General features: G+C 41.7%; 1 protein-coding gene across 1 annotated transcript in view; it reads left to right on the forward strand.

Moving 5' to 3' along the window:
* The window catches only part of EP300 (E1A binding protein p300), a 71,592-nt gene that overhangs the window by 44,331 nt on the left and 4,919 nt on the right, over positions 1-22,342 (forward strand). Inside the window, exons 13-29 of the mRNA XM_059081018.2 lie at positions 329-466; positions 920-1,357; positions 2,784-2,963; positions 3,185-3,329; positions 5,234-5,352; positions 6,549-6,788; positions 7,209-7,297; positions 9,385-9,465; positions 11,393-11,449; positions 12,053-12,130; positions 15,998-16,065; positions 17,236-17,386; positions 17,507-17,653; positions 18,317-18,430; positions 19,412-19,577; positions 20,371-20,535; positions 22,131-22,292. Of these exons, the coding sequence (XP_058937001.1) occupies positions 329-466; positions 920-1,357; positions 2,784-2,963; positions 3,185-3,329; positions 5,234-5,352; positions 6,549-6,788; positions 7,209-7,297; positions 9,385-9,465; positions 11,393-11,449; positions 12,053-12,130; positions 15,998-16,065; positions 17,236-17,386; positions 17,507-17,653; positions 18,317-18,430; positions 19,412-19,577; positions 20,371-20,535; positions 22,131-22,292 (2,538 nt within the window). The remainder of the gene's footprint in view (positions 1-328; positions 467-919; positions 1,358-2,783; positions 2,964-3,184; positions 3,330-5,233; positions 5,353-6,548; positions 6,789-7,208; positions 7,298-9,384; positions 9,466-11,392; positions 11,450-12,052; positions 12,131-15,997; positions 16,066-17,235; positions 17,387-17,506; positions 17,654-18,316; positions 18,431-19,411; positions 19,578-20,370; positions 20,536-22,130; positions 22,293-22,342) is intronic.

The raw sequence follows: 22,342 nt of genomic DNA on the forward strand, positions 1-22,342 counted from the left end.
ATACCACCTATGTAAGCAAAGACCTCATGAAATTGTGATTCACTCTCCTCACTTAGAAAACAAACGAAGTGTATAGGCAGTTACCTCTGTGCATCATTCTAGGTGCATTTGTGTAATTTCTTTACGGTGGACTAGGTGAGCTGTGAGGCTGTTCTCCATTATCTTGGCATGAGCGTCAGCTGTTGTAGCACCACTTTCTTCCTTTCTTACCTCACCCTCCCCGTAGCAGGGCCAGAGCAATTGGTAATTCCAGCTATAGTAGAGTAACTGAAAAAAAGCAATTTGGTGCTCTGTGTTTTTTTGTTTTTGTTTTTGTATGTGTGTACAGCCTATGGGCTATGGGCCTCGCATGCAGCAGCCTTCCGGCCAGAGCCAGTTCCTTCCTCAGACTCAGTTCTCAACACAGGGAATGAATGTAACAAATATGCCTTTGGCTCCGTCTGGCAGTCAAGCACCAGTGTCTCAAGTATGTCTCAAAAATGGGTTTTTTTGTTTTTTTAAAACTTGTTTCTGTGATTCCTAAAACTTCTCTTAACTTGGGTTTTTACAGAGAAGGGTGACAGCAAATAATGGGTGGAAATAGATGGTTAAGCTTTTAATAAGAACAGTTATGGACATGGTATTCTGAACATGAAAGATTACTCTGTGACACAGAAGTGGTATTGATTGCTAATAAGTAAGAAAGATTAGATTTTAAATAAAATAGTTTTAACCATTTTTTAAAATAGTGAACTCATTTACTCTGGCTGAAGAGAGCATAGGACGGCCAGGAAACACTGCATGCTCACCTGTCCCATGCCTCTGCAGTGGCTGAGGCCATTCTGCTGATTGTTTTTAAGTCTACTTAATTAAATACTGTATTGGTTGGATTTTCAATTCTGTTCTGAATTGCATCTTGTTATGTTTTTCATTTTAACAGGCACAAATGTCCAGTTCTTCCTGCCCTGTGAACTCTCCTATAATGCCTCCTGGGTCTCAAGGGAGCCACATTCACTGTCCCCCTCTCCCTCAACCAGCTCTGCATCAGAACTCACCCTCACCTGTACCTAGTCGTACCCCAACCCCTCACCACACTCCGCCAAGCATAGGGGCTCAGCAGCCACCAGCAACAGCAGTTCCAGCCCCTGTTCCTACACCTCCAGCCATGCCACCTGGGCCACAGTCCCAGGCTCTACATCCTCCTCCAAGACAGACGCCTACACCACCAACAACGCAACTTCCTCCCCAAGTGCAACCTTCACTTCCTGCTGCTCCTTCAGTTGACCAGGCACAGCAGCAGCCTCTGTCCCAGCAGAGTACAGCAGCCTCTGTGCCCACCCCGACAGCGCCACTGCTGCCTCCACAGCCGGCAACTCCAGTAAGCAGAGACGGGGCTTTAAGCAGTATCACGTCAGCTGTGCTGTAGTTTTACACTGCTTCTGTGCTGTTTTCTTTATTCTTTTCTTCCTTTTGTTTTGTTTTTTTGGCCGCATTACACGGCTTGTGGGATCTTAGTTCCCCGACCACGGATCCAGGCCCGGGCCCTCGGCAGTGAAAGTGCCGAGTCCTAATCACTGGACCGCCAGGGAATTCCCTGTGCTGTTTCTCTTCTGTGTTGTTTCTTCTCTTACTGTTGTCTCCCCAACTAGACTAGAATCTGTTTATAGTTAACAGATCTTCTTTCTCTTTTTTCTTGCTGTCATACCTAACATAAGAGGAGCTCAAAAGATTTTGTTTAGATCATATGTTGACCATGGTCATGTTGTATTCCGAGGCTTGAAGGCATGTAAGGAGAGGTGACAAAGGGAGAGCATCGACAGTACATTTAATAACCCCACGTGAATTTTACAGATATTTAAAGAATCTTTTCATACAGTCTGAACTGATGTACTCAAGAGTAGATGAACGAAATCATCGATTTATGAGTGTCTCTGGTACTAGCCAAAGTTAGAAAATTCATCATGTAAGAGATTAGAAAACTATGGGCCTGAAACAAACTGGTAGCTTCTGTGTGAAAGGCTTGTTATCTATATAGTAGAGATGCAAATGCACATCTGATACTTGCATCCTTACTAATAGAACTCTATGTGTCACAATCTAAAACTTTCTACTTGATCACTGATACTAACATTTCAGTTCTCGGTCATACCGGCAAACTGAGGCTCCCCATGAGTTATAGCTACTTCATAAAACGTTGCTTATCCATGACTGGTTCATCTTAGCTTCTGATATGTAAGGAAAGGCAGGATGCAGAAAGAAAACTTAATTCTGTGTAGGATAGTTTCTGAAAATACTGATTTCTCATTATGAGATACCTTATTGGAAGACTTAGGGAAAAAACAGAGATTGCTAGTTATCCCATTAGAATGTGATGGTTCAAAACACCTGCTTATTGTGGGAGTTCATTATATTCTCTCTACTTTTCTGTACATTTGAAACCTTTTCTAATGAGAAGTTTAAAAGAAAAGACTGCCAGTCATCCTTATTTTCTTTCCATTTTTCTATAAACATGAACTCCTCTGAGGTAGTCATTTCTGGAACCCCCGTCCCAGGCACACTGCCACAGAATGAGTTACTGAAGAAACAGTTGCCTACTCTTTTATCTACAACCAACCAGCCGGTATTTGCAAGTCCTCAGTCTCCTATTCTTGAGTGTAATTTACTTCAAGGGGGCGAAATAGGTCGAGTAAGTGAAAGCACCATCAGTGGGTATAATGACACTAGTGTAAAAATAGGTAGTTAATCATGCCATCTTGTTGTGTGTAATAGGCACACTTTTTGTTTTTCCCCCTCTTTCTACCCAGCTTTCCCAGCCAGCTGTAAGCATCGAAGGTCAGGTATCAAACCCTCCATCTACTAGTAGCACGGAAGTGAATTCTCAGGCCATTCCTGAGAAGCAGCCTTCACAGGAAGTGAAAATGGAGGCTAAAATGGAAGTGGATGCACCAGAACCAGCAGATACTCAGCCAGAGGATATTCCAGAGGTGAGAGTAGAGCAGTTTCTGCTGTTTTTTGGTTAGGACCTCTGTCTAGGAACTCAAACATGTAACAGGAAAGTATTCTATAATTAGGTCTCATTTTATTGATTGCCATATGAAAAAGGGTCTTCAGCTATATCCACAGGGGAGAGTAAATAAGATAATGATGTTATTGCTTCTCAGTTACATGTCTTTGGAAAACCAAAAATTCCTACCTTGCCTTTTAGACTAAAGCAGAAGACTGTAAAGTGGAACCTACAGAAACAGAAGAGAGAGGCGCTGAATTAAAAACTGAAACAAAAGAGGAGGAAGACCAGCCAAGTACTTCAGCAGCCCAGTCATCTCCAGCCCCAGGACAGTCAAAAAAGAAGAGTGAGTCTCTTAGGCTCTGTGTTTGTGGAGGCAGAGAAAAAACCAAAGACCTTAGTATAGTAGAGTGAGATTGGGTTTCTTGGGCCTTGGAATTGAATTTTAATGTGATTTCATTAAGCTTGGAGCCCTTGGCCTGTTCTCTTCATTATTGTTAATGTTGGAGAAGAAATTTTCTTTCCTTTGGGTATGTGTGCTTCCTACAGTCAACTGGGTGGCTAACAATTTCTCAAAATTATCTTTGTCAGAGGACAGAAATTATTAAATAATATTCTTGACTAAAATGCAGCAAATGATAGCAATAATAGTATTTTTTGTTAACCTGCTATGCACCAGGCACTGTGCCACAACCTGCTGTGTCTCATCTAAGAACTTCACAGCCCCTCTGTGAGGTTACTGATCCCTGTTCTACAGGCAGGAAAACTGAGGCTCAGCAAGGTCAAGTAACACTTCCTAGCTCACTCAGCCCAGGCAGGCTGATTCAGAGTCTCTGCTTTGAACCATGCTACTGAATATTAATGAGTCAAGCCAGGCAAGCAGCAATGCTTAGCAGAGAGTGTTAAACAATCCCCACAGAAATTAGTTTACTAACTAGTTTAGGACTAGAACTTCTCGTGGCTCTAGTGGCCCCTTCAGTGGCACAGGTAGGACTTATCTCAAAGAGGAATCTGCTGGCTCCTGAAGATGATGTGTACAAAAGTGCTCCATGAATACACTATACTTTAAAATGATGGGGTTAAAAAATTATTTTCATTTAAAAATAAGGTTGTTGGGACTCCCCTGGCGGTCCTGTGCTTAAGACTCCACGCTGCCACTGCAGGGGCATGGGTTTGATCCCCCACGGGTCGGGGAAGTAAGATCCTGCATGTGCATGGCATGGCCAGTGAATGAATGAATGAATGTTTGTTATATATGGAGATGTTATTTTGATCTAGGCTGCAACAAGCCCAATCTTAATATTAGGAATCTGCTTTTAAAACAGCTAATCTCACAAATTTGCTCAAAGCACAACAAAGTATGAGACAAAGAAGATTCTCCCGTCTATTTGTCTGATTTTTTTCATGTCAGCCCCCACCATGTGGTGAAAAAATACTCAAGGTACTGACAGATATAATTAAAGAAGATAAAATTAATTTGTAAATAGAAGAAATAATAAGGCCTCTCTGCTCAGAGTGATTCAGAGAGCTTGAACTGGACCCTTAATGGCCAGCTTCTTAAATGGTAGTTTAAATTAATTCCATTTGGGACATGCCAGCAAATCTTGCCTGACTTTTGGGAGACATACTGAGAACACATTTGAGCATAATTTGATCAGCTGAGTCCATCATTCTGGCAATAACAATTTAGTTATTTCTTTAGACTGAAACCTAACATTTGCTATTAAAATAGTAAATATGTCTTCTGCTGAAGCTCTAAAAGATCAAGTATTTCAGTGAAGGACTCTTGGCCTTCAGTGGCTCTGATTCCTTTGGCGATAAGGCAATACCAGGTCTAATTTCTGACTTGTTACATGCTGATACTGGGAAGGAGGGCTTCTTCCGTTCTTGCTTCACAGCATCCCCCGCCTGTCATATCTTTTGGAACATTCTGACAATTGGAACATTCTGACAAGTCTTTTCATAAATGTTTGGAAGGCTTAGTTAGCATTATGCTTCTACTTTGTCAAGACTATCTTAACTGGGTTTCTGACTGAGATATTATCTGAGCCATGAAGGGTATGAATAGACAAGGTGTTTTAAAGGATCTATCTGAACCAGGAAATACAAACACCCTTAGTGATATTTCATGGGGACAATGTAGGGAATTTTGTGTTTTCTGAGTCTTGAGATATATTTTATAGTTTTGACTTGAACTTTTTTTCCTCTTTTGCTTAATTGGTAACTAATTTCAAATATACTCTTCTTAAGTTTTCAAACCTGAAGAGTTACGACAGGCACTGATGCCGACATTGGAGGCACTTTACCGACAGGATCCAGAATCCCTTCCCTTTCGTCAACCTGTGGACCCCCAGCTTCTAGGAATCCCTGTAAGTATGTGGTGGTACTTCTCTTTTCTTTTAAATTCGTTAACAGCTTTATTCGGATACAATTCACATATTGTACAAATCACCCATTTAAAGTGCACAGTTTAATGGTTTTTGTGTATTAACAGAATTGTGCAGTTATCACCACAGTCAGTTTTGGATGATTTTCATCACCCCAAAAAAGAAACCCCATTTCCATAAGCAGTCACTCCCCATTTCCACCTACAGCCCCTACTACCAACCAACTGCTGGTCTGCCTTCTGCCTCTGTGGATTTGTCTCTTCTGGACATTTCATCAAAGAGAGTCTTACAGTATGTGGTTCTTTGTGACTGGGTTCTTTCACTTAGCGTAATGTTTTCAAAGTTTGTCCATATTGTAGCACAAATCAATACTTCATTCCTTCTTACGGCCCAGCAATATTTCATCATATGGATGTGCCTACATTCTCTTTACCCGTTTATTAGTTGATAGACATGTGGGTTGTTTATACTTTTTGGCTGTTGAGGATAGCACACCTGTGAACGTTTACATAAAAATTTGTGTGTGTATCTTTTTATTTCTCTTGGGTATATATCTAAGAGTGAGATTGCTGGATCATATGGTTTATTTTTATCACTTGAGTAGCAGTAGTTCATGATAGAAAAGATAGATCCAAATTAGCTTCATCTGCTTTTAAAGTTGCCTTTATACACCAGGCTGCTCGGAGGTTTCATTTGAGTATTTTAAGTATTTTAAGTATTGGATAAGTCATTGGAGTGCTTCAAGGGGTAAAAATCTGTTAGAATCTTTTTTTTTTCCTATATTTTTTGTGTCCTTAGATGGATCACCAATATTTTCTGGGCTTCGTTTCATCTGTAGGCCGCATCTAGTACTAAAATGTGAAGGGTCTTTGATTTCTTGGTCTTTTAAGTTGATCACACATGGACTGTGGTAAAGTATACAGAATCACTCCTGTAGATGATCAGCTTGCTCCTACAAAGTCTAGAGTAGTTGTTATTCTCTCTGCCCCTGGCTGCTTCATATCTCTGTAGACTAATGATTTAAAGAAGTGATGGGCATTGATCATTTCTTTGGAAATAGACACATCAAAGACTCAACATTATCCAGAAAATTTATAGTGATTATAGCAAGATATGCAGTGGACCTTGAATATAGTGAGACTTTTGGATAATGTTGTTTGGTGTCACTTGCCCTTCAGGATTACTTTGATATTGTGAAGAGCCCCATGGATCTTTCTACTATCAAAAGGAAGTTAGACACTGGACAGTATCAGGAGCCCTGGCAGTATGTGGATGACATTTGGCTTATGTTCAACAACGCTTGGTTATATAATCGGAAAACATCACGGGTGTACAAATACTGCTCTAAGCTGTCTGAGGTCTTTGAACAAGAAATTGACCCAGTCATGCAAAGCCTTGGATACTGCTGTGGCAGAAAGGTAAGAAATGTTTGCACAGATAAGAACTGCATGGAAAACTTGGCAGTTAGAATCCTGAGTCATCAGATTGTAAGTTCATCTTTGGTAGGGACTTGGTCGTATTTACCTGTGGTGCACAGGGCATGGCATGTACTAGTTTTCCTGTACATGGCAATTCACATTGAGCTCCTCTTGTCCTCTTCAGTTCTTTGGTAATTGGTGGAAGGATATGACTGTTAAGCTTACCTCAGAGTGGTGGAATCAAACAGTAGCAAACTCGATTAGTTTTAGTTCAGTGAACTGTCTTGGAAACTGAAATAACCCATTATAAGAGATATAATGAGAAGTAAGGCTTCACTAACTCTGTTTCTGGTTTACTTGCCAGTGTAAATATTTTAGCTTGCCCTTCAAACCATATTTAACAAATGGTTTCTTTTGCAGTTGGAGTTCTCTCCACAGACACTCTGTTGCTATGGCAAACAGTTATGCACAATCCCTCGTGATGCCACTTACTACAGTTACCAGAACAGGTAAGCTCGACCTGTGTGGACCATGGTCAGAGTGTCCGCGTGTCCAGGGCGTACATGTGGATGGACCAGCACACATACAGTCATGGTTCATGTGTAATTTGCTTGAAAACAACTGTACAGCACAAGTTCTGGTCTTTGCATTCTGCCTTTGTTTGCAGAATTAAACGATTTTCTAGTAGAAAGTAGCTTTGTATCAGTTGTCTGGGCCCTTGTTTTTATAAGGTAGGAACCCAAGGCATTAAGAAGTGGGCTTCCCTGGTGGCGCAGTGGTTGAGAGTCCGCCTGCCGATGCAGGGGACACAGGTTCGTGTCCTGATCCGGGAAGATTCCACATGCTGCAGAGCAGCTGGGCCCGTGAGCCATGGCCGCTGAGCCTGCGCGTCCGGAGGGTGTGCTCCGCAACGGGAGAGGCCACAACAGTGAGAGGCCCGCATACCACACACACACACACACACACACAAAATAAATAAATAAAAAAGAATTTAAGCAACTTTATTAGTTGGTGGCATACCTGGGATTACGTCCCAGGCCCCATATTTTTTTCCCACTGTCCTTTTATTGCTCACCACAGCCTCAGGCAAAACAAAAAAATTTCAAACTAATTGGTCTGTTCCCTGTGAAATTGCTGTCCTCTATTGCCATTCCCAAAACCACCCAGAAAACTTTAACCGAAAGTTTGTTAGCCAGCTGTATCTTTAAGGAAATGTTTCCTTTTTGTGTGCAGCCGATACCTAAGGTTTTCTTGGAGTATGTTAAAAACAAAGGATCCCAGGGTATTTGCTTTGCCTTTGTTGAGCACATTTTTTAATGTGCTCTGTACCAGACTGTTCCTTAGAAAGATTTGCTTATGACCATGGACGGTAGGCTTCTAGTAAATTAGACACTTCTGCCTTATTTTCTCCTGCTCAAATAAGGGCTGTAATCACACAAATTGGATTTGCTAATCTGTCTTAATCTGATTTGTCTTTTATTTTGTGTAATCAGCCAACACTATAGCCGGCATGGGGTGTAAATAAAAAAGCAAGGCTGGACAGTCAATACTTTGATGACCCAAACCCATGGTGGTCCTTTTTTGCTGAACTTGTGTGCTACAGATGTATTTCTAGCTTTGAAAAAGTCACTTAAACTTTTTGTTTTATTTACAAAAAGTTAGGTGCACTCCCCTAATGCTTTGTAGTCGTAAGAATCTGTAGTGTTTTACTCCTTAAAACCTAGGAAAAGTGGGGCTCAAGTTGTTCAAAACAGCAAGTGACAGCTGGCATGCTGTAATCTTGGCATTTGTGTACCTTTTTCGGATTTTAAGCACCAATCTACAGCGCCCAGGAATATATAATCATGTATCTGCATACACCACTGCCTTTTCCCTCTTAAACTATGTCAGTTGGTGACTACAATCAGTATTTAACTGCTTGTGCAGACTTTTTATTGTACTTATGTGGCTTCCTTGGGATCAAAAGGAAATTTAGGGTGTTTTTTTCAGACCACAGTTGTTTCTAGATGATTCCTGGTACTGTATCCATAGTGGATTTTTTTCTTTGGAAGTGGGGAGGTTTTTTTCTTTGCTATGTTTAGGTAATAGAGTAGTAGTTCTCTCCACAGTATATTTATCCTACTTTCGATTATTTGCATCAAATAGCATTAATTACTAAAGTGAAAGGGTGTAGGTCTGTGTGAGACTTGTTTGTTTTATTTGCTGTAATCATTTGCTACTTGTGATCCCATTGAGATATTTAATGCTAATCTGTGCTTTGCCTTGGCTTTCTGCTTTGTGTTGTCTTGTCTTGCTTTTATGTTTTTTGTTGTCCTGCAATCCCTCATTTCTTCGTTTGTTTTGTGTTTTTTTTTTTCCTCCCTCATGCTTGTCGTTGTCTGCACTTGGCTTTGATTGCAAAAAACAAAAACCAAAAACAAAACCCAAACTGTGGTGCCCATAAATCTGCATCATTGAATGTCCTTGTCGCCGTTGATGACCTGCTCTCTGCTCCCGTCCCCCTCTTGGCCTGCTGTGATTGGTGGCTTCGTTGCTTGGCTTGGGCTGTGTTGTGTGAACGGAACAGTTCACCCCAGTATGGCCTTCTTGCCGACAGGTATCATTTCTGTGAGAAGTGTTTCAATGAAATCCAAGGGGAGAGCGTTTCTTTGGGGGATGACCCTTCCCAGCCTCAAACGTAAGTAACTATATTATTTTGGAAAGTACTCTCTTATTTCTCAGTTGGTTGTCAGGTGATTATGCTCAGGCTTCTAAGTGGTCTTGGGTTATGCTGTCCAGTATCGTATAGCCCCAGGTAGCTATTTAAATTCAAATTAATTCAAAGTAAATAAAATTTAAAATTCCCAATTTCAGTTACTCAGTAGACAGTCTGTGGCTAGTGGCTGCCATATTGGTCAGCACAGATAGAGAACATTTCCATCATAGCAGTAAGTTGTGTCCGTACTGATCTAGGGAATACATCAATATTGGATGGTCATTTTAGATATATTTCCTCTATAGGGAAATAATCAGCTTCTCCTAAAAAGTGAAAGGCCATAGTGCAAGGGAACTTCATTGTTAACTGTTTTGAGTTTGAGAGGAATTGAAGAAATATAACCACCTTACAGCCTTCTCATAAAGGTTAACGATACCAAAGTCATTATAATCGTCAGTGTCATTTAACATCATTAGGGGTTTAGGAGTTTGTGAGAGTGATTTATTAGAAACAGACTTGGTTGGACTAACACGATATCATGCTCTTGTGGTTTGGTAAATGCCATGAAAAATTTTCAAACATAGCCTAAACTGCCTCATAGTACTTCTAATCTCTAAGATTTAGTTTACACACTCAAATTTGGACTGTTTTAAGAATAAAGAATTATTTGGTGTCCTTTTAATATTCTTTAGCTTCTTCTCTTCCGGTTTAACCTATAATAAAGTCAATTCAGAACATTTCCCCCAAAAGTATGGAATTGTTATGTTACTAGTAAAAACAGGGCTTCTGAGAAAAACTGGTTAGTGTTTTCAAATTGGGTTTTCAAGTTGTACTTTTTCTTCAGTCACCATTGACATATAATAATAGTGGGGTCTGGTACTGGTCTGGAGGTAGATACTGGGTCCCCTCGAACCTTAAGAGATTTTTCTGACCTTGGCTAAACCAGGGAAGTCAGGTCTGATGCAGCAAAGGGAGGCAGCCTTACCATGGGTACCATTGAGTGGTTAACCACATGTTCTGTACCTTAGGACAGCACCACTCTTGACTGTGAAGAGTGTAGAAACCCCTCTTGCAGTTCCTCAGGTCGGCAGTGAGCCTTGGGAGTGTGCGGTACTAACAAGTTCCCAGGTCCTTCTAGACTGCTGGTCTTCAGAACACACTTTGGGTAGCAAGACCTTAGGCCAGGTAGCGATGAATCTCTAGCCTGTAACGAGTAGAAAACAGTTTAAATGGGGAAATGTCCTCATTCCTCATTTTTGTGAGGTAGAGTCACCGTAGTCAAAGTTGGGCTGCCTGCAGTTTGTTCTAGGTAGAGAATAAGACTGTTGGCTCCTGTGTTTGTGAGGCTGTGAGCAGTGTGGCAGGCTAGATTTCAGGGTAGGAGGCCATGCGAAAATTTTTAAATGAATACCCTTTTTTGGCTAACTCTAATCTGAAATATGTATTTTTAGTATTGAAATTTTTTATTAATATAAAAAGTTTGACTAGACTGTCCTGAAAATTTAGTATTTTTTACAAATAGTGGTTTAACTCCCTCTATACACAGTATCTTTCATATGTAGCTCAGTCTAGGAACATTAAGCTATTAGGTGTAAATATCTAACACTAAGAGTAGTAGGCAAGATTTTAAAAGGAAAAGAAGAACAAGTTCATGTTTTTAGTTCTTACTGGGTTCTCCTCTTCCCGTAAATGGGAACAGATTTACTATAAAGTCCTTTCCAAAAACATAGGCATGTAAATGTGCAGTTTGTGGGAGCCAAGAATGTACTGTTGTATCCTTGGTGTATTCTTAAGATTTAAATAATCCACTTACAGGGTGGGGTTTTTGTCCATTGGTTATTACAACAGTAGTCAGACTGCTAATCTTTCTGTGTTGCTTGTTCTCATTGTGTCCCTCTTCTTTCCTTAGTACAATAAATAAAGAACAATTTTCGAAGAGAAAAAATGACACTCTGGACCCTGAACTGTAAGTAGTTCCCCTTGAGTAGTCAGTACACTTGGATTTTCCTTCTTCCTTTCATTCTCTTGGTTTGCACAGCCAGTGAGATGATTCTGTATTCTTGGACTAAATCTATAACATACATCTAACAGAAATGGCAGCAATGCTAAAATTTACATATGGTTCGTATTCATTTACATTTCACTAAATCTATCTAATATTTTGGTGTTTTATAGGCTTGAGTGAAGCACAAAGCTACCTCCTCTGTATTTTCAAACGAGTTCATAATCCCCTCCTTTATAGTGAGGCCTTTCAGAGGTACAGAGATGTACTGGTATTCTAGGCGTTCCTGGAATGGATATGATGGTGTCAGACTCACTTGGAAGTTTAAGCAGCAGTCACCTTGATCTTTCACTTTTTATTCCATAGTCACAGTTCATATTTCATGACTAAACTGCTTTTGAGATTTGCTCTACCTGTTACACCAAAGAGATTTTTAAAACTATTCTTCAATTCTTTGGATGTGATTTTGGCTATCTTTTGAATTGTCAGAAATTGGGGAAATATTGGAAGTTTTGATTTGGTTAAATTTTTGGATTTAATCTTGACATTTTGACTTTTCCTTTCCAGATTTGTTGAATGTACAGAGTGTGGAAGAAAGATGCATCAGATCTGTGTCCTTCATCATGAGATCATCTGGCCATCTGGGTGAGACATCAGTATTTTCCCTAGACTTTTCTTTGTTGTGAATTTTAGGAAGTTTTTCTTCTATAATGATTATATTTTATCTTCAAAGTTACTGTCTCTAGAAATTATTCTTTTTTTTGTTTATTTATTTTTGGCTGCATCGGGTATTAGTAGCGGTGGGTGGGCTCTTTGCTGTGGTGTGCAGGCTTCTCTCTAGTTGTGGCATGGGCTTAGTAGTTGCAGCACACAGGCTCTCTAGTTGTGGCACGTGGGCTTAGTTGCCCCTCAGCACATGGGATCTTAGTTTCCCAACCAGGGATCAAGCCCATGCCCCTGCGTTGGAAGGCAGGTTCTTTTTTTTTTTTTTTTTTTTAATATTTATTTTTGGCTGTGTTGGGTCTTCGTTGCTATGCGCGGGCTTTCTCTAGTTGCAATGAGCGGGGGCTACTCTTGGTTGCGGTGCGTGGGGTTCTCATTGCGGTGGCTTCTCTTGTTGCAGAGCACGGGCTCTAGCTGCGTGGGCTCAGTAGTTGTGGCGCACGGGCTTAGTTGCTCCACGGCATGTGGAATCGCAGACCAGGGCTCAAACTTGTGTCCCCTGCATTGGCAGGTGGATTCTTAACCACTGCGCCACCAGGGAAGTCCCTAGAATTATTCTGGTTTGGGGAAAGATCATTAAAATCCAGTTTTAAAATATTAACCTAGAATCAAAAAATATAGCTATTTCTCTTATTTGCATTGTTTTAATCCATATACAAATACTTTATTCTGCTTTAAATTCTTTGGTGGTCATTGTGCATCAAAAGTAAACACAGGACTTCCCTGGTGGCGCAGTGGTTGAGAGTCCGCGTGCCAATGCAGGGGACACGGGTTCATGCCCCGGTCCGGGAGGATCCCACATGCCATGGAGCGGCTGGGCCCGTTAGCCATGGCCGCTGAGCCTGCGCTTCTGGAGCCTGTGCTCCACAACGGGAGAGGCCACAACAGTGAGAGGCCCGCGTACCGCAAAAAAAAAAAAAAAAAAAAAAGTAAATACAAAAGATTTATCAATAGAGGGTAACAGGAAATCTGTAGCACCTGGAAATGAGCAAGGTGTTAGACAGAATTAAACCTGCTAGATTTTGAACATTACATACATTGCAGTAGAAAATCTAGATGGTATGGATAATGCAGGTTGCCAAGGAGCCATCTCTGTTTCTGCCTCTGAGAGAACATCGCACTGAACTGCATACTGAATGGTGACCGTGGTTAGGATGGGGTTTTTTTGGCTGCGTTGGGTCTTCGTTGCTGTGCGCGGGCTTTCTCTTGTTGCGGCGAGCAGGGGCTTCTCTTGTTGCGGAGCACAGACTCTAGGTACGCTGGCTTCAGTACTTGTGGCACGTGGGCTCAGTAGTTGTGACTTGCGGGCTCTAGAGCACAGGCTCAGTAGTCCTGTCGCATGGGCTTAGTTGCTCTGAGGCATATGGGATCTTCCCAGACCAGGGATCAATGCTGTGTCCCCGTGCCACCAGGGGAGTCCCCCAAAAGATTTAAAATCACATCCTAACCAGGGGACTTCCCTGGTGGCATAGTGGTTAAGAATCCGCCCACCAGTGCAGGGGACACGGGTTCAAGCCCTGGTCATGAAAGATCCCACATGCCATGGAGCAACTAAACCTGTGCACCACAACTACTGAGCCCACACGCCACAACTACCGAAGCCCGCGCACCTAGAGCCCGTGCTTCGCAATGAGAAGCCACCGCGGTGAGAAACCTGTGCACCACAACGAAGAGCAGCCCCCGCTCACCACAACTAGAGAAAGCCCACACACAGCAACGAAGACCCAACGCAGCCATAAATAAACAAACAAGCAGGCAAGCAAGCAAACATAAAATCTTTTGGGGAGTTGGATAATAGTTAACTAGGTGTTGTCCAGTGAAAGGCAAAGTTGCATGAAAATGACTAGATACAGCCTTCAATTAACTAGGTATTCTTGGGCCTCATGCTGTTTCTGAATATTCTCCACATATTTACCCAGGGTGCACATCATCAGTGCCTTTCGTGGGCAGTGAGTGGAGTTTTGTCCATTGTGACACTTAACGTGTTTACTGCTATGGGCTTCCTCTCTTTCTCCAGGAATGGGGCTGATCCCATCTCTGCTCCAAGGGAAGGGTTGGGGGAGTATCTGTGTATTAAGTGACTCATTAGAATGGATATCTTCTCTCTGCTCTTTTCCTGGACAGTTGTTGTTTTAAGAGCTTTATTTTCTAGGTTGCTTTCCCTCCAGTGATTTTTATTTTTTTAATATTCATTCACTCATTCATTTATTTGGCTACGCCAGGTCTTAGTTGTGGCACGTGGGATCTTTGTAGCAGCATGCAAGAACTTTGGCTGCGGGATCTTTAGTTTCAGCATGTGGGATCTAATTCCCTGACTAGAGATCGAACACGGGGCCCCTGCATTGGGATAGTGGAGTCTCAGCCAGTGGACCACCAGGAAAGTCCCCTGGACTGACAGTTGATGCTAGTTCGGAGGTCACAGGAAAGAAGAGGCTAATTAACAAATTTCCAGAAAAAAACACTAAGGAAAAGTGCAGTAGTTGATGTTTATATGGCTTGTCTTTATTTTTTTGTGTGCAGTAGGCAGGCCTCTCACTGTTGTGGCTTCTCCCGTTGTGGAGCACAGGCCCCAGACATGCAGGCGCAGCGGCCATGGCTCACGGCCCCAGCCGCTCCGCGGCATGTGGGATCTTCCTGGACCGGGGCTCGAACCCGTGTCCCCTGTATCGGCAGACAGACTCTCAACCACTGTGCCACCAGGGAAGCCCTGGCTTGTCTTTAGATAGGCCTTTTTAGTGCTTTCCTTAATTACGGAGTGGGTAAGGATAATTAAGGGAGTTGCAGCAATCCTTGCACCTGAAAATCAGCCAGCCGGTTGATGAGTACTTATGTAGTTTCCAGTTTTTCTAAGAAATTCTACTTATGCACACATCCTTCTGTAATTGTAAGAACAAAGAGAATATACATTTAAAATCTACTAGTGCTGGACTTCCCTGGCAGTCCAGTGGTTAAGACTCTGGGCTTCCAATGCAGGGGGTGCAGGTTCAATCTCTGGTCAGGGAACTAAGATCCCACAGCGCAGTCAAAAAATATTTTTTTAAAAAAATATTAGTGCTGCTTTCAAAACATACTTACTTACATTCCCACCGGTAGCATATAGACTGCTGCCAATGTGATTGGCCGTGACACAAATTTTCTGCTTTAATCTGTGATTCTTCAACGTCTTTGCTCATGCATGCCCATTTGTATGCTAATTTATATGCCCTTCACATTTCTTCATGTCTTTTGTCTATTTCTCAGTTAGGTTTTGTTTTGTTTCTAATTTTCATTTTTGGCTGTGTTGGGTCTTCATTGCTGCGTGCGGGCTTTCTCTAGTTGTGGCGAGTGGGAGACTACTCTGCGGTGCACGGGCTTCTCTTTGCGGTGGCTTCTCTTGTTGCGGAGCACAGGCTCTAGGCGCGGGCTTCAGTAGTTGCGGCACACGGGCTTCAGTAGTTGTGGCTCGCGGGCTCTAGAGCACAGGCTCAGTAGTGGTGCACGGGCTTAGTTGCTCTGCAGCATGTGGGATCTTCCCGGACCGGGGATCGAACCTGTGTCCCCTGCACTGGCAGGTGGATTCTTAACCACTGTGCCACCAGGGAAGTCCTCAATTAGGTTTTTTATCCTTTTTCTCTAAATGTTTTCTAAAAGCTCTTTGTATATTGGTTATATTAACTCTTTGTTATGTATTTAGAAATATTGCTCCCAGATTGTCTTTTAAATTTCAACCTTACACATAAGATAGATCCTATAGCATACGTTTCTTCAGGTGTGTAAGTTGTTTAAGTAAAGTCTTGGTTTACATTTTAGATTTGTCTGTGATGGCTGTTTAAAGAAGACTGCACGAACTAGAAAAGAAAATAAGTTTTCTGCTAAAAGTAAGTTTCATTCTTACAGGTAAAATTTGGCAAAGCTTCACTGAAGGATAGTTAAAAATAAACATCCAGAATGAATTATTTTGTTTCAACATTATTTGAAATATAAAAAAATTTTTTTAATTAGTTTATTTTTTGGCTGCGTTGGGTTTTTGCTTCTGAGTGGAGGCCATTCTTCATTGTGGTGCGCAGGCTTATTGCAGTGGCCTCTCCTGTTGCGGAGCACGGGCTCCAGGCGCGCAGGCTTCAGTAGTTGTGGTTTGCGGGCTCTAGGAGCGCAGGCTCAGCAGTTGTGGTGCATGGGCTTAGTTGCTCGGCGGCATGTGGTATCTTCCAGACCAGGGATCGAACCCGTGTCCCCTGCGCTGGCAGGCAGATTCCTATCCACTGCGCCACCAGGGAAGCCCCTATTTGAAGTATTTAACCAAAGTTAAAACCAAATAATTTTTCCATGATGTACTTAAAGTTGAACTGTAATGTACTTTTTGGTGTGAAAATCATTAGACCTAGTTATTTATAAAAAGGAGGATATGTGTTTTTCTTGTTCCTACACGTATGTTGATGGAGGCCAGATGTGGAAATACTTGCCCAGAATTGCCATCTCATGAATGATTCCCTCAGTTTTGTGTATACCCTTAGTCGGGACTGCATTTAGACCTGTCTGATCTTTTCAGTTGGGTGGGGATGGCAGTCAGTTTTAGTTTTGTAGAATGATTCCTTTGCAGTTTTTTGCTGATCTACAGGTTGCTTTTAATCCTCTGTAAAGCTTATCAAAGCACCTGACAGTTGTTAAATATTACTGCAATTGAGGCAAAGTGCGTGTGAGTGTTTGTTCTTTTTGACTCTTCTGAAAAGGAAAATTTTTCAAAATAAAAAGTTGGGGAAAATAACATTTAAAAAGTATTAACTACCCTGCTTGCTTTAACTGCACATATACTGAAATCAGAATGATAGAGAGATGATAAGCATGGCGCTCTGTAAGGACGATAGACTAGTGAAGTGTTCCACATTAAATTTTTTTTTTAAGTATTGACTAGATCGCTAACTTAACAAAATCTAGCAAGTAATCTTGTTAGTATTGAAAAAGCAGAAATGAGATTTGGTATTTAAGACTGATAGTAATAAATTTGCACCTTAGATACTACTGAACTTTTTTAACTTTTAAATTCTTAGGGTTGCCATCTACCAGGCTTGGCACCTTTCTGGAGAATCGTGTGAATGACTTTCTGAGGCGACAAAATCACCCTGAGTCAGGAGAGGTCACTGTTAGAGTAGTTCATGCTTCTGACAAAACTGTGGAAGTCAAACCAGGCATGAAAGCAAGGTACCTAATAATTTCTCCTTTTCTTCTCTGTGGATCCACAATTGCTCATACACAGTTACTGTTGATGAATCTAATCTGAATGAAATGTTGTGGTATTTCCTTCCAACATGAATTGTATAGGTTTGTAGATAGTGGAGAGATGGCAGAATCCTTTCCGTATCGAACCAAAGCCCTCTTTGCCTTTGAGGAGATTGATGGTGTTGACTTGTGTTTCTTTGGCATGCACGTTCAAGAGTATGGTTCTGACTGCCCCCCGCCCAACCAGAGGTAAGACTTTACTGTGGCTACTTTCTAATTTGCGTGGGAGTTTGAAGTTATAGTAAGGTAAACAAGCATAATGGACAAGAAAATCTTTGATGTGCTTGTTTTGGAAATGCAAGTTTTCAAGTGTGTATATTGAAGTGAAACAAAAACAAAACTAGAAAATACTGCTCAATACTGCTCTTGTGTGGTCATAGTAATAGGGAAAGGGATGTGAACAGCAGCCTACAATACAAAATAGGAAACAAACTAATGACTTTTCAGAAAATGTAATTAAGTCTAGGTTGTTTCAAGTACCTTGCTGAGATGTACGTGAAAGAATGTCATTACAAGTGAGGTAGAATATGGTTTAGAATTCTCCATTTCCAAAATAGTATAAAGGCCAGAATAAGAGTGCTGCCAGAATATGTTTGGATTGCTCAGTACTGACTGATTATACTGTGTCTCAGGCCCTGCTAGGTGCTGAGACTGTAGTAGAGCCACAGGCCCACAAAACCCCCTAACGGGTTCACAATCTAGTCATTTACCTAAATAACTAATATTGTGTGATAAGCATTAAAAATGACAGGGTGAGCAAAGGGCACAGAAAAGAGAGAAGGTGTTTTTAGCCACATCAGTAGGAACTCGTTGCGTGACTTGACCTGGCTTCTTTCTCCTCGTTTGGCATAGGAGGGTATACATATCATACCTGGATAGTGTTCACTTCTTCCGTCCTAAATGCTTGAGGACTGCAGTCTATCATGAAATTCTAATTGGATATTTGGAATATGTCAAGAAATTAGGGTAAGCATAAAAATAAATGCTGGTTTTAAAAACAACTTGTTTAATTAGTTTTAAACTAATCACCACTGTGATATTATGGTGAGATATAATATATGCAAATATGTGACTTCTGGTCTTTTTTCCTCAACTTTGGCTTTCATCTAATGGAACTATAATTTGGAGACCTTTGGTTAATTTTGCCAGTGGGAAAGAAATGGATATTTTGACAGTAGTTGCACCCATCCCAGATTAAGTTTATTTTGTTCAGTTAAGCTATTAGGTACAGTTTGATTTGAAGGGCCAGAACCTTAACCTGCACTTGGTCCTTTTGCACCTGAGTATCAAAACCAAAATCACACTAAGGTCTGGAGATAAAAAAAATTCATCAGACTGGTTCCTTACCTTCAAGGTACATGTGTACTTGAGAATATTTAGCACCTCACCTCCTCACCTTGCAGGTTATTCCTCTTAACAGTTTGCATTTCATTTAGCCCTCCTGCTGACATGGATTCATTTTCCTTTGCGTTGTAGCTTTTATTTGGTCTTTAAATGCAAATTTGGGATTTTTTTGATCCAGGCTTATGCCTAGTTCTGGCCTAGAAGACCTTTTTTTTTTTTTTCCCTGCGTTGGGTCTTCGTTGCTGCGACCGGGGGCTACTCTTGCGTTGCGGTGTGCAGGCTTCTCATTACGGTGGCTTCTCTTGTTGCTGCACGCAGGCTCGGTAGTTGTGGTTCATGGGCTTAGTGGCTCCACGGCATGTGGGATATTTTAGGACCAGGGTTCGAACCCACGTCCCCTGCGTTTGCAGGTGGATTCTTAACTACTGTGCCACCAGGGAAGTCCTGGACTAAGACTTTTGGTTTGATGTGGATTGCACACTTCGTGTTATCTTGGGGAAATCATTGGTGTCTGTACTGACTCTACTTTGTAGTATAAAGTATAACATTCTTTCTAGGATGGGTGATCTTTCTCTTGAATGTTCCTTCTCTTTGTGTTGTTAGATATACAACGGGGCATATTTGGGCATGCCCCCCAAGTGAGGGAGATGACTACATCTTCCATTGCCACCCCCCCGACCAGAAGATACCTAAGCCCAAGCGACTGCAGGAGTGGTACAAAAAGATGCTTGACAAGGCTGTATCCGAGCGAATTGTCCACGACTACAAGGTGAGGAGTGGGGGGATGATAGAACCGTGGCTTGACTAACCCTGCTGCTCTGTATTCTGCTCTTTTTACTATCTTAACAAAACTCTTCTGTTTGCTCTCCCTCTTCCATGTAATTTGTAAAATTAAGCTAATTTGATAGCAGGTGTTTTCTTTCCTGAATTACTAAGATGAGTGGATCTGGCAAAATATTTAATAGCCATTTGTGATTGTAGGGTAGGTATCTCATGATAAGAAACTTGAACTACTAAATATCTTATCTGTTTTTACTCATGGGGAGGAAACATGAAATGGGTGTTTTCCTAAGCAGCCCAGCAAATCATTCTTTAACAATGTGGTTTCCAGTAATTGTAATCGGGATGGTTTTGAACATATTTCTCAGTAGGAACTGCTGGTACTTCAAGGGTGTGTGCAAGGCGGGCGTGCCTCCCGTCACACTGCGTTCTGTCTCGAGTGGTAGAAGCCGCGGTGTGGATGATGCTGCCTTTGCCATTGTTCCTGACAGGATAGTTTGCCACTTGGTTATGTAAAGGCGGATAATTTCCCTGTCCTTGTGGGTAGAGGAAAGAGGAACCAGAAATACTGATTTCAGACCAGACCCTTCACTGTTTGTGACACTAAATGTCTCCCCGGACATCAGACTTGGGTATAAAATCTCTGCCATCTTCCAGAAGACACATCTGATTCTTCATGTTTCTTGCATCCGTTAGCTATGACTGCTTCTGTATAATAAATGTGGTGTTTTTTTTTTTTTTTTACTATATAAATTCCTATTTGTACACGGATATTTTCACAGGATATTTTTAAACAAGCTACTGAAGATCGATTAACAAGTGCAAAGGAATTGCCTTACTTTGAAGGTGATTTCTGGCCCAATGTACTGGAAGAGAGCATTAAGGAACTGGAACAAGAGGAGGAAGAGAGAAAGCGAGAGGAGAACACCAGCAACGAAAGCACAGATGTGAGGGCTTTGCATTTCCCTTTCCAGCCTCTACCTATTCTCATGTATAACACAGAAGTGAGCTTAAGTTTTCAGCATGGTCTTAAAGCTCTCAGCTCTTCAAGTTGGGCAAGAAATATTAGCGTAGATAAGTTACTGTGGTTCTAGTTGAGTGGTCTTAAGCCTTTTTTAGCATCAGACCTCTTTTTTTAAATATATAAATTGATTGATTGATTGATTGGCTGATTTGGGGTCTTCATTGCTGTGTGCGGGCTTCCTCTAGTTGCGGTGAGCGGGGGCTACTCTTTGTTACGGTGCATGGGCTTCTCATTGTGGTGGCTTCTCTTTGTTGCAGAGTACAGGCTCTAGGCACGCGGGCTGCAGTAGTTGTGGCTCGCAGGCTCAGTAATTGTGGCTCGCGGGCTGTAGAGCGCAGGCTCAGTAGTTGTGGTGCACGGGCTTAGTTGCTCCACGGCATGTGGGATCTTCCTGGACCAGGGCTTGAACCCGTGTCCCCTGCACTGGCAGGCGGATTCTCAACCACTGCGCCACCAGGGAATTCCCAGACCTCATTTTTTAAAAATATTTATTTATTTTATTTATTTGGCTCCGCAGAGTCTTAGTTACGGCATGCGGGACCTACTTCCCTGACCAGGGATCGAACCCGGGCCCCCTGCATTGGGAGCGCGGAGTCTTAGCCATTGGACCACCGGGGAAGTACCAGACCTCAGTTTTAAATGGAATCTTGGATTTCTAGTAATGGAAGACTGAGAAAATTACCCATCTAGAGCATGGGGTTGGTAAACTTTTCCTGCAGAGGTCTAGATTATGAATGTTTTGGGCCTTGCAGGTCATATGTTGTCTCCAGCACATTTTTTTTTCTTTTTCTTTTTCTTTTTTTCTTTAAACAACATTTATAGATATAAAAACCATCATTCTTAGCCATAAAAAACAGGTCTGGGCCAGAGTTTGCCAGTCCCCAAACAGAACCTGTGTTGTAGGTGGATCATCTGAGGTGCTTTTCCTTGTCATTTATTTCCCCATAGTTTATCTAGATTGCCCTTGCTGAGTCTGAACTATTAAAGTCACCCTTAAATAGTCTAATAAGAACCCTTTACAGCCTGCAGTTTAAACTCCTTGATGGAATGTTTTTCAAGGTTTTTTTTGAATAGTAGGCCCATAAAATTCTAGAAAGTGGGTGGAAGGAAATGTAGCCAAGGCCTTTGGCTCCCTAACTCCTATGCACACTTCACTGCCCCACGCTGCCACTCACTCCTTGTTCTTGTCCTCACATCTGGGACGGCCTTGGTCCACCTGAGGTGTCTCCTTGGTCTGCAGGGTTCTTTGGCCAAAAAGCTAAGGCTGCCATTGTCTTAATGAAGAGACATTAGTGGAGACATTCTTCACTGGGAGAAAATAAGTGCAAAAACGTTAGTAAACTTTAGTTTACTGTAAATAACAGCTTTAAAAAAGAGAGGATGAATGAAGAGAGCAGATGGTGTTAGGTGGAAGGTTATGATCTCTAGTTTCAAAAATGGAGTCTTTTTACCATTATTTTTTCTTAAATCTCTTAACAAATAGTTAACATTTTCTCGTCCTCTTGTGCTAACCTGCAGGTGACAAAGGGAGACAGCAAAAATGCTAAAAAGAAGAATAATAAGAAAACTAGCAAAAACAAGAGCAGCCTGAGTAGGGGCAATAAGAAGAAGCCAGGCATGCCCAATGTGTCCAATGACCTCTCGCAAAAACTGTATGCCACCATGGAGAAGCATAAAGAGGTAAGCTACAGCCACCGAGAGTGGAAAAACACAGGGCGGCAGTTCTCAAA

This window comes from Kogia breviceps, chromosome 12 (assembly GCF_026419965.1).
Source record: "Kogia breviceps isolate mKogBre1 chromosome 12, mKogBre1 haplotype 1, whole genome shotgun sequence".
NCBI classification, from domain to species: Eukaryota; Metazoa; Chordata; class Mammalia; order Artiodactyla; family Physeteridae; genus Kogia; species Kogia breviceps.